The sequence below is a fragment of the Phymastichus coffea genome, unplaced genomic scaffold (genome assembly GCF_024137745.1).
Source record: "Phymastichus coffea isolate CEN01 unplaced genomic scaffold, Cenicafe_Pcof_1.1 PCOF00085, whole genome shotgun sequence".
In the NCBI taxonomy this organism is placed as follows: Eukaryota; Metazoa; Arthropoda; class Insecta; order Hymenoptera; family Eulophidae; genus Phymastichus; species Phymastichus coffea.
In genome coordinates this window covers 686,166-699,170 of record NW_026706896.1, presented here as the reverse complement: position 1 = coordinate 699,170, position 13,005 = coordinate 686,166, and the positions used below count along the sequence as shown (strand labels likewise).

General features: G+C 36.5%; 2 protein-coding genes across 2 annotated transcripts in view; one reads left to right on the top strand and one right to left on the bottom strand.

Moving 5' to 3' along the window:
• The window catches only part of LOC131668962 (flotillin-2), an 89,999-nt gene that overhangs the window by 22,247 nt on the left and 54,747 nt on the right, over nucleotides 1-13,005 (bottom strand). The window lies entirely within an intron of this gene.
• LOC131668960 (glucose dehydrogenase [FAD, quinone]-like) lies at nucleotides 2,399-6,266 on the top strand. Its single transcript, XM_058943473.1, has 2 exons — nucleotides 2,399-2,511; nucleotides 4,013-6,266. Exon 2 carries the CDS (start codon nucleotides 4,016-4,018, stop codon nucleotides 5,888-5,890), a length of 1,875 nt encoding a protein of 624 aa, XP_058799456.1. The 5' UTR covers nucleotides 2,399-2,511; nucleotides 4,013-4,015; the 3' UTR covers nucleotides 5,891-6,266.

The window sequence follows — 13,005 nt, the reverse complement described above, 5'->3', positions numbered from 1 at the left end:
CAAATGGTTGGTTTCAGATGACGATAAAGGATAAATACTACGAGATGCTTTCCGTGAACACGTTGAACGAGTACATGCGCAATCGAACGGGTCCGTTGTCGAGTACAGGCTTGACGCAAGTGACGGCGTTCATGGAAAGTAGTTACGCGACTGCCGGGGTGCCCGACCTGCAGTTGTTCTTCGACGGCTTCAGCTCGAAATGCGCGCTCACGGGTCTGGACACAGAGTGTCACGGCAGCGGCAGGATCGACCAATGCCCCGATCGTCGCGAGATCGTCGCGAGACCCACGGTCGTCATCGTCAGAAGTCGCGGCTATCTGACTCTGAACTCGACGAATCCCTTGGATTATCCCAAGATTCATCCTAATTATTTCACCAACGAAGACGATCTGCAAATTTTGCTGGAGGGCGTTAAAAAAGTGATCGCGTTGACCAAGACGAAGGCGATGCGCAAGTGGGATCTAAAATTGGACACTACGCCGCATCCTTTGTGCAAAACGTGAGTTTTCTTTCTCTTGGACGATTCGCTACCGAAACAATGCATCAACGTGATCGAGCTCGACTTTAACAAGTCTCAAGACACGTAGAGACTCGTAAACACGAAAGTGCTATTTCATTTAATTGCAATTAAATTGCGGTTATATTTTATTTGACGTTCGACGTATAAACCACCGTAAAAAGGGCGATTATGGGTCAATTACGTGGTTTCACGTAAGTTTATTGTGTCGAGATACAGAAGTTTTCTTTATAAAGCTCGTAAAAAGACGACAGAATATTACTTTTTACCACGAAAAGGAAATCGTCAGATTAGGAACGCGGTAATCGTTACGTATATTTACGGCCTTCATAAAGCAAATATCAGTAAAACATTTCATTTATTTCCAAATGGTCTTGTGTTTCTTTTATTCGCATGCGACTATCAGTTAAACTCGCATACAACCATCCGAATCCTGCGAAATTGAAATTTGTCAGGTAGGACATTATAAAAAAAGTTTGAAATGTTAATTTGCCAATTCAAAGGTTCCGCTTCGGCACCGACACCTACTGGAAGTGCGTGATCCGCACGGAGACCGGTCCGGAGAACCATCAGTCAGGCACTTGCCGTATGGGACCGGCGAACGATGGCGAAAGCGTCGTCGATCCCGAATTAAAAGTTCTCGGAGTAGCAGACTTAAGAGTGGCGGATGCGTCGATTTTTCCAATTCTTCCTAATGCCAACCCCGTGGCGCCCATCGTGATGGTCGCCGAAAAGGCAGCGGATATGATTACCGCCCATTGGGAGAATAAGCCAACTCTAAAAACGCCAATACCGACGACACTAAGAAACGCACACGGCGACGTTTAGAAAAAGAGTTCTGGTTTATGATCGCTTACGTTCGAAGATCAGCGTTATAGTGAACGTGCAATGCAAATAATTCAGATTGATTCTTATACATAATACTAAGAAATGTGTTATTACATAATAGCACATTTTTATTTGTATTTAGATACGGAATAAGTTGTAGAATACGTTGCAAAGTATTACGTACATAGCTTGTGCATCAATCGTCATAAAAGTATAGTTTTCCGTGCTTTCAAAATTACATATTGCCCGAAGAAAATGAAATTTATTAACTTACGATACCGAGCACGAAATATCTATACCATACTGTGATATGTGTTATTAATGAATTCATCGCATTTATATTTCTCATAAATATTTCTAAGTCGCAGTGTTAAAGATCTTAGAATCTAAATGTAGTTTTACATGTTAAAAAAATGATATGTGCAGAAATTTAACAGTAGCAATCACAACAGTTACATATTACTTAGAATCATTTTTGCGTCTGTCGAGCACTAAGAAAGTATTATTTTATAGGATTGTAAACACAAACTATTTCACAGAAGAAAAAACAAAATAAAGAATTCTGTTTACTTATTTCCATTTTGGTAGTTAATATATTCTTTATTCAAATTTTTTTTTCAGTTGGCGTAGTACTTACTGATACTGTATCAGTTTGAAATTCATGAATAACTCAATAAACAGACGTAACTTAAAGAATACATTAAAAGTAAATGAATATTGTGATCTTTTATATTGATATCAATAATCGAAGATTGTAATCAAATGGAAAGCACGAATAATCTTGAACTGCTTCAAAAAGTGATGCGTAGGAAGTTGTCGATATCGCAAGATCTGTGAAATCAAGCCGTTTGAAATTGACGCCGCGGACATTCAAGTAGATTGACATCTTTCTTTACGGCTCGTTTATAATATGAGCTGAAGGAAGAAGGTCGTGCGCGGGACAAACAGAGGATTTCAAAAATGTTCACTAGCAAGGGGGGCACAGTCCAAGAGTCTATTCACAATACCACCGTTTATCGATTGTATGCATCGACGCAATAGACAAGGCTGTCTCTTCGTCACAAATGGCTTCGTATTCCCGTTCTACTGCATTAGTCGTGCGTGCGTACGTCAATGCGTCGAGCCGGTTCTTCATCTGTGGTAACTCTGCTACTTTAAGCGTTTAGGTGAGCTAACATTAGTAACAATTTGAAACATGATTTCATTTCAATTGTTCATATTATTTGATTCATCAATGATGATCTGGGATTTTGGTCCTTTCAAAATTGAAATATTTTTAATTGCTTGAAAAAGTGATATCAAGTTTTTATAGGAAGTACAGTTCTTGATGAAATTGAATAATGCTTATTGGCAAATAAAATATTTCAATAGTTATAAGTCATTTTTTTCAAAGATTATTACGAAATTTTTCTTTTTATTTGATTTAATTATTTTTATGTGTGCCATCAAAATAAAAATCTATGTTTAATGAATATTTATATTATATACAATATTTAATTATGATTATACTATTGAAATGGTATATTTTTATATAGATTATAAAACTCTATCATTATAATAATTTGATTAAATGTGTTACCGCAACTCTGCAAACTTGATTTCTAAAAAATTTTTCAACAATAATTGAAAGAAGGGAAATAGTGAGAGATGGAAATTCACTTAATTTTAATTAAATTCAGCAAAGTTTCGTCAACACATTTGCTGACCTCTTCAGGCTTTATTAACAGAAAAACAGCAAATTATTAACAATAAAGTTAATGTAATTTTAATGGCATATAATTATATGTATATGTGTGTACCTGATTTCTCTCGTAGTCAAATTATTATAGGCTAAAACGAATAGCTCGTAGCCAGTCACGTTACAATACAGTAAGAAATCAAGTATTTCAACACACACACATATATATATATTCTTCATCTATCATCCCTTCCTCATCGATCTTCATAAAGGCTTATAAATATGACTAAGATATTGTTTATTCTCTTTTCTATTTATAGTGTTTTTATGTAAGCCAATGTGCAACATTTCGGATACTCTGCGTTTCTTATAATTCTTTTCATAATCCAATATCTTAGCTTTGTCCCAGTCAAATTCGTGTGAGAGAGTTCTTCTATGTGTAGCTACTACTGTATCTGAGTCAATGCTTTTTTTGTGTTCATTTAATCTAATTTTTAAGGATCGCTTACTTTCACATTGACTCAGATCGTCTCCAGAAAATCAAGCGCTCTCCACCAAAGAAAACCTCTCGCTTGGTTCCAAGAAATTTTTTGAAACTTCGAAAAGGGAAGCTGTTATGTAAACCTTTAAGAGATCTAGCGCGCACCACCGATGTTACTCTCGTGTTAGCCCCCGGGATAGTAACAGCAAGGAAGGCCGAGATAGCTAGGCAACGAACAAACTCGAGCAGCTATAAATAAGTATCCAAGCATTTCAGCATTTTTGGAAGTTTTAGGACTGGCTTCAAATCGAAGTATAAGCTCCCAAAGCTACAGAAAACATCACAATTTTACTTAAGTATTTAATAAAAAGAACAACTCAAAATTCATCTCAAGCAAACTTTTTCTTTAGTTTGCAATTCGTACATATTTTCAATTTATAAAAACAATATTGTTCATATTTGTCCATTGTTTTTACTTAATTTAATTAAAAAAATTTTTATTTTCCAGACCATGGCTACGTGCTTAGCGGAAACTTGTGCCGCAGCTTCAGCAGGTCCGTCTGCCATAATCTTCACTCAACTCATCCATACACTTCTGACGGCTCAATGTGCCTTGAAAAGTGATCAAGTTTACCCACCCGATCGAACCGATGAAATACTAAAGAACAACTTGGATTTTGACTTCATTGTAGTTGGAAGTGGAACCGCAGGTTCGACAGTAGCAGCTCGTTTATCAGAACAACTCCGATGGCGTGTATTATTGATCGAAAGAGGCGTCGATCCTTCACCATTAAGTGACATTCCAGCTTTACTGTTATTGTTACAAGGCACCAAAGAGGATTATTCATATAAAGTCAAACCAGATAAAAGATACTGTTTGGGCATGAAAAATAAACAGTGCATATGGGCCAAAGGAAAAGTTTTAGGTGGTAGCTCGGTAATCAATGCGATGTTACATGTTCGCGGTAACGATCGAGACTATGATAATTGGGCAAAGATGGGTAATGATGGATGGAGTTTCGAGGAGTTGTTACCTTACTTCAAGAAATCCGAAAACTATCATCCTGATATTGTGGCGAAACATGGCACTAGATTATTTGGTACCGGTGGCCCGATAACCCTTAGAACTTATAATTACTCGGAAAGTGGTCTGCATGATATTCTTATGGATGTCGTCAACGAATTGAATATTCCACTAATGGACATGCTAAATGGTGAGCAATACATTGGATATGGCTTAGCTTACGGGACCGTCGACAATGGCGTTCGCCAAAGCGTTGCCAAAGGATATCTATCTCCTGCTAAAGATAGAAGCAATCTTTATGTCATGAAGTCAACGAGAGTAGACTCGATAGTTATTGTAAATAACAAAGCTATCGGAGTCAAAGTCACATTGAAAAATGGACAAAATGTAGAATTGAAAGCTTCGAAGGAAGTAATAGTATCAGCTGGAACCATTGCTTCTCCGCAGATTCTCATGCTCTCCGGAATTGGACCAAAGGAACACTTAAAAAACCACAAAATCAAAGTTTTAGCTGATCTTCCAGTAGGTAAAAATCTACAAGATCATATAATCTGGCTGGGAATACACGTTACCTACAACAATATTACTGCTCAAAAAGTAACGCCCACTTTTATGTACGATTGGGCTTACGAGTATCTAATATCTCGTAGAGGAGAGTTTGCATCAGCTGGTGGAGTTGATTTTCTTGGATATTTCAATACTAGAGATTCCAATGGAAAGTATCCCAACATACAGTTTCATCATACTCAGGTGCCTAAAAATCAAGTCTTTAAAATAGATGCTTTATTTAATGCTTTTCACTTCTCAGAAGAAATGAAAGAAGTTATGCGGGATCTCATTAAACAAGGTGAAATATTCTTTGCTTGTCCAACATTGTTGAATCCGCAAAGTTATGGAGAGTTAAAACTAAAAAGTACTAATCCAGAAGATCAAATCGAAATACACGCTAATTATTTTGATGCCCGACAAGATGTAGAGCAAATGCTAGAAGCAGTCAACATTGTCAAAAGTTTTGTGAACACACAAACATTCAGAAAGCTCGGAGCTCAACTTCGTCCGATGAACATATCAGGATGTACTCAATATCCCATAGATTCCAAGAATTATTGGGAATGTAATTTAAGACATACCAGTGGAACAGTTTATCATCCAGTGGGTACTTGCAAAATGGGACCAGCAGGCAGTAAAGATTCGGTAGTTGATCCAACATTGAAAGTGCATAATATTCGAGGATTGAGAGTCATCGATGCGTCTATCATGCCGAAAATACCAAGTGGAAATACGCATGCCCCAACTTTGATGATAGCGGAAAAAGGAGCTGATATGATTAAACAAGAGTGGCTCGCTAAAGACGAACTATGACTCATTTCTTTTCAATAAGTTTAATATTTTTTCAGTCCGACTGTTTTTTATGCAACAACTCTTTGCACTCCTAAAGATATGCTTTCGTATTACTGATAACAAAAATTGAAATCTTCGCTATTATTGCGATAATTATATGTTACGGTATGTTGGCTATACTGAATATTAATATTAATAATTATTACGTGTACGTGTTTATGTACGAACGTAACATCAAAGTACATGTTATTAAAAACATTGTTAATTAACTTTAGTAAGCTGGTAAATACTATTATATAAATGTAAAAGCTATATGTAAAAGTATTACTCTTGAAATTTAGTTATTAACCAATTGTACTCTATTAACAAAAAATTCAATAAACAATTTGTAACCTTACAGCTGACAAATGTAAATCTTATTTCATATGTTACAGTTTACTCTAAACGGGAATATTTAATGAGAGTCGTAAATAAAGCACCTCCAAAGAGATTGTGCATATATCGTGTGCCATTCTCTCTGTGAAGCAAAGTAAAGTCGCGATCGGGATTCGTGATGTAAAAATTTGAAAATTTTCTAGTATCCACAATCTCGTAAAATTTGAAAGTCAAGTAGCACTAACTTAAAATAGATCAGTTTTTAGCTAAGCTTCTCCTGTTGTGCAAATCATGATATTCATATTTACGAGTTTGTCTTGAATTATGATTTTTTTTGTGCTTAACTAAGTAGCTACGTGTTAAGCAAACGCAATTGTAATAGTAAGCGGTGATAAGGAAACAACAACATGGCTAGTGAGCGATTGTATCACTCGAAAATATAAAACAATCGGTCTTTGTCTTGTATTTTTGTGGTGGACATACGTAACATTATGAGAGTTACATTCGAGGAAAAGGGCAATATTGAACGTCAGCTTGTAGACATGCACGTGCTTATTTTCTTCTCGATGACTCTCGAAGTATTATCTAGAAGTTGTTTGAGATAGCGCTTTTGAATTAGAATTCGAGTAAAAGTGTCCAATTACGTTTATGCGAGGAAGCCGTACTTTTATAATATTCTATTGTTTATGGCGATCGACAGTCGAATGAGAAAAACATTGATGAGTATTAATTTCTGCAGGAATTCGACCATAAACCAATTATAAGTAACTTAACAAGTTTCTAGAAATATCTATTTTTACAATGACCTAATTTTCATTTGACAAGAGAGCAACAGCTGCGCGAAAAGTGAAAATGGTAAAGTCGTAAAATAGATGAGCGAAGCAGATAGGTACCGAACTAAGAAATGCTTTCAATTGACATTCAACTTTGGTTCGTTAAATTCTTATTTAAAAATTGACCTTGTTATTTCAAGTTCTTATTATTGGCTTTCTTCACATGTCTATCTATCACGAAAGACTGGCAGAACTGATGTAATATTGCGAGATCTTGTGTAGTCAAATGGAACCGAGAAAATGTTAATTAACATATATTACTAAGGGAAATCTATTGTGTGGTCCAATTTCCTGCGTTTATGTAAAATCGATTGATAGAAAGCGTCGTAAATATGCTATGATCGTCGTAGTGTAGCATCCGGAATGTTCGTTTTGTCTTAGAAATACTGATTAATCAAACAAGTCGTCTATAACGGTTTTAATAAGCAAGAAGTACAAGAAGTACAGTAGTCGGCATAACAAAAAATTGTCGTTTGAAATAATGCTTTGTTTACTCTTATTTTGGCGATCACTGTTATCATTATCGCTATAAAAATATGGTGGTTGTCAAGTTTTAAATCATTAATAATAATTGAGTATTACTTTGCCATTTATTTCCTATGAATTTATGAATTTCAATGTGACTTCCTCATACTTTCTTATGCTGATATGATTACGTATCAATGCACTTTTCGAAATTGATAGCAAAATGTATGATATCCGTGCAAGTTTACTTTCAAACCTGTTCTCACATTAACTGCAGAATCGTTAACAACATATAAACTAGTGTCATTCGAAACTACTGTAGGTGGACAGCTATAATTTTAAAATATAGTAAAAATAATTAATGATGGTATGAGCCAAGAACGTCAAATTTATATATTTTTTGTACTTGAATAAACAAGATTTGAGAAGTCATCAGAGCCAAAGTATCGATAGGATTATTTGACATAGAATTCAATTTTTTTAAATGTATAGAATAATAAATTGCCAGATTGTATCTAATAAAGTCCTGTAAGTAATTGTGACCTACTTCGTTTATGAATTAATTTAAGATAAATTGTAACTAAACAATTGTAATTCAATCCAAAGATACGGTCAAGTAAAGTATTTTCATGCAGCGGAACATTCAAATTCCTTTTTAACAAGAAAAAATCACTTTCAATATGAAGCATGGTAATTGTCCACTTACGAAATTTCCACATAAGGTTGAAAAAGTGCTATTTACCGTTCCCTAGACAAAACAGAATGAGTATGCAGGTGCGGAAAAATAGTAACCTTGGTCACGCTAAATTTCTAAGAAGGAACGAGAGTGAAATTCGTGTTTCCCACCCGCGCGCGAGGCGAGTAACATGCGGCTATAACTTTTTCGCGCTATCACTACTCCCTTTACAACAATCACCTCAGGGGGGAAACCATTCGTAAACGAGACTTTCGCGAGTTCGGCTCGGCGGAGCGCCACCGTGTTGACTTTGTGTTGTGATGTATACATTAATCAATTCAAAGACACGGTGATGACTTAACTCGATTAAAAAAGTGAAGGTGATTCAGTTAATTCAAATTCAAAACAGTGTGTATTGCTTGTTTTTCATAACCACTTTGAAAATTGGTAAGAAAGAAAACGCGCTATATACCGAATTCTCCTGCAGTCCTAAGAAATTTTGTACGATTTGAATTAGAGCAATTATACAATGGAAAAAATGTTTCACAAAGAAATGTAGCCAGTTATTATAAATATTAATATTTGAAAATTAAATGGTCGTTAACGAAAGTAAGACAACCTCAAAAATTGACAGATTATAAAAATGAGTATTCATTTTTATATACAATCTGTCAAGTCGCGCAAAACAATGAGGTGATTGTCATTTAAAATACTTGACCAATACTTTCAAGAATTTGTTAGATTTGCTCATTGATCTTGTAAAAAAGTTTTTTACGACCGACTGTTTCGGATAATTTTGTTCCTAAAAATAAACTTTCAATTTCTCTGGATACTAAAGCGCGTTTTTTCTACTATACTGTCGTAATAATATTCTATGAAAAGAGTCTTAAATGAAACGATTTCCGGGTTCAAACTATAGCTTGATTTTAGCATGCGAATAGCATATAATATAATCAGTTACTAGAAGCAACATTTTTTCTAATAATTTAACATTACTGTGATTAGGAATTTCTATAACTAATTGATACCGTGTCGAAGAAAGATTGTTTCACCAAAATACATCAAGGATAGTAACAATGTCGTGGGTGCCACCAAACTTGACCGAACTTTGCACTGCGCATACCCAAGTATCAACATGTCAACCGAATGCACTGACGTTTATGAGTTTCCTTGTGACTTATTTTGGTTACTCGAAAGATAGTGTTTACGGCTCGACCAAATCAAAGCTCATCAATGAGTTTTTGCCCGATTATACCACAAAAGGAACAATTGTCAATTCAGCGGAGATCTACAATGATTTAAACATTCATAACGGAAATTTCAAGTCTCGCACTGACTACGGAAGTCTGGCGTTTTATGAAGATTATAGCAGTCTCGAGGCAAAATCGCAGGTACGTTCGATTTTATTATTACACGGCAAAAACAAAACGATTTCTGAACAATATTTTGTCTTTCGCAGGCACCTCGAGCACTGCCATTGTCGTCTTACTTCGACTATAACCCGCTTCTCCGTTATAACTTGGATTTCGGGAAACGCACGAAACCGAAGTTACGAGATCGCTTTATCGGTCCGCCACAATATATTTCATATTCGACTTCACCGTCTACAATCTTCAAACGTTCAACTACACCTAACATCTTATATCAATATCCTCCGATTACAACCTACCATCCAAAATTTCCTACCAATTATTTTCAATATACCACGGCGTCGAGCAGCAATCTCGAATACTATTACGGAATGCCGATTCGTCGTATTCAAACGCCTTACGACATTAATCAAAATCATCCAAGCTATGACCTCACTGTGACGAACCCATTGCCAGGATATAACTACCTGGAAGACCATAATTATATACCACCTGCCAGGGCTGTTTTCCCCGAACTTACTGGTTTTTTAACGAAGGAGTACGACTTCATTGTGGTGGGTGCTGGCTCGGCTGGCTGTGTCGTTGCTAACCGACTCAGCGAGATTTCCGAATGGAAGGTATTTATGCACTTTTTTACGATTACTTATCTCTAGAGAAATGAGCAATGCTAAATTTTGCAATGACAAATTAAGTAAAACAGGAAGGATATATAAAAAAAAATCAAGAATTGCTTACCAAGTAAAACAAGTTTGAATATCATTTTACTATCTATCTAAGTGACGTAAATCATTCATACAATGGGCGCATTTGTATAAAAAAGAGCATGCATTCTTTCTGCTTCGTTTATTTTTGCAAATGAGCATTGCAATTATTGCACTTCGCATGCAATAATTTTCTCGATTCACTTTTAAATGGTATTCATAAGCTATAACACGCTAGACTTTAAACTCATAACTGAACTAGGAAACGCCCACATCTAAGTAGATTCTCGTGTTTATCTTAGACAAATAGGAAAGTCAAACGTAAAATTTATACAAAAAAACATACAGTTACTGTAAAAGCTCGTGGTATTGCTATCAATTATACTCATTTTCTTTGCACTTCTTGCAAACTAAGTTAAAAAAAAAATCGTAATCCTGCCAACAACGGTTTTATATTCTCAGGCGCACGAGTCAATGTGCTCGACTGGGCGCGAAAACAACTATAATCAGGAATCGTTATCGAGGCAGCGGTTGCGTAAAACGCATCGGCGATTATCGTGCTTTTCTTTCTCTCTCACACACACTTCCGCAGTTTTATCATGCACGAAAGAAGCGTCACGGAATCAATGAAATACACGAAACTTTTGCGCGATTAAAAAAGCCGATTTCCTTTCTGCAGACACTATAGGGACGTGCCCGTTCTCCCCGTTTTGTGCATGCGAACGTTATTTACGACTTTCACAATACAGCGAACGATATCAGACATGCGCACTGAGTCATTTGGAATTCCAGGCACTGTAGATCGTTCGTGCACGAATGGATTAGCCGAGTTATGGAATACGTATGCGAAATAGGAAGAATGCCGCACTTAAAAATAATGCTTTATTCAGTGTGTGCAAGAAAAAAAATGACATTAAAGAGTGAGTTTGCTAGTGAGGTTCAAGGATGGAAAACACTTGTTGATGTATTGCGATACTGTAAATAACAGTCTTAACCGTGGAATATAATTAAATTGGTCGTTATTCCTTTTAATGACTAAATATACAAATTGAATACAGACAATAATATACTGTAATTGACTTTTAATTATAGAAGTTCAATGAAAATTTGCGTAATCCCTGATTTAATTTAATTCTGCTCTGATTGTCCTACAATTTAGATACAGGACTCTATTTGCGTTTATCAAAAGTGAAAGGAAGTAATCATACTGCTGAAAATCATATAAATCATCCGGTTGCCATGCACTATGTGATTTAACTGTAAAAATACGAAAACTGTTATTTTCTCGATTGAAAAAGTTCAATAGATTCAATGTTATTTAAAAATTTGTATTCCACATTTATTGTTCAGTGTTGATTTTTATAAAAATCAAAAATATTACGTGAGCGTTTTAAAATTAGCAGTGAAATAAATGAATGGTCGTTCTCTTTTTACAACGCTTAAGGTACTACTATTGGAAGCCGGAATCGAAGAGCCACTAGTTGCCGACGTACCTGCTTTTGCGCCAGCTTTACGAGGTAGCAATATAGACTGGCAATATCGGACCTCGCAGATGAAAAAAGGTTGTCGGTCGAGAAGAGACGGGACATGCGGCTGGGCTCGCGGCAAAGTGGGTAATCCAAAAGAGTTTTTAATAAAACTTTCATTGAAATGTTGTTCAATTTGACAGGTTATGGGTGGATCTAGTGTGCTGAATTATATGATGTACATACGAGGCAACAAACAAGATTACGACGAATGGGCGAAAATGGGTAACAACGGTTGGAGCTACGAAGAAGTATTACCGTACTTCAAAAAATCCGAAGACAATAAAGATCACGAGGTATGTTATTTAATCTTCGACTAGTGATTCAATGATATCCAAGCTAATTGCTTACGTATGTTCTACAGGTAGTAGAAAAGAATCCGTATTACCACAGTACCGGCGGTTACCAAACAGTCGAGTGGTTCGACTACGTCGATCAGAACGCCAAGATCCTATTGAAAGGTTGGCAAGAGATAGGCTACAGTCTTCTAGACGCCAATGCAGCTCGACAGATTGGCGTGACTCACATTCAATTCACTCAGATAGACGGCGCACGTCAAAGCACTAACGGAGCTTTCGTTCGACCTATTCGCAACAAACGACCGAATCTCGTAATAGAAACCGAAGCCCACGTGACGCGGATTATTATTGATCCGAAAACGAAAGTTGCCCAGGGTGTCGAATATTACAGTGCACGAACTGGTTTTACGAAAGTCGTAAAAGCACGTAAAGAGGTGATTGTCAGTGGAGGAGCCATTAATTCACCCAAGATACTCCAGCTGTCGGGAATAGGACCGGCTAAGATGCTGCAAGAGCACGGTATCAATGTTATCATGGACTTGTCTGTCGGTCAAAATTTACACGACCACGTGACGACTAATGGTTTTGTGACTGTGCTAACCAATGCCACAGCGACGACCCAGCCAGTCGAGCAAATAAAGCAGGATGCATTTCAATGGTTAGATACTCAAACGGGCCAACTAGCTCAGATGGGTCCGTTGGCTTGCAGCTCTTTCATTCAAACGCCATTCGAACAAAGTTATGATCGACCGGACATTCAATTTGCTTTTGATGGTATAAGTGTCCAAGACTTTGTCAGTGATCCAAGTGAATCTATGGAAACCGCTGTTATGCCGTTGGTGTATTACGATGGCTTTAACATGAGGCCGGTTTTATTGAATCCTAGAAGTC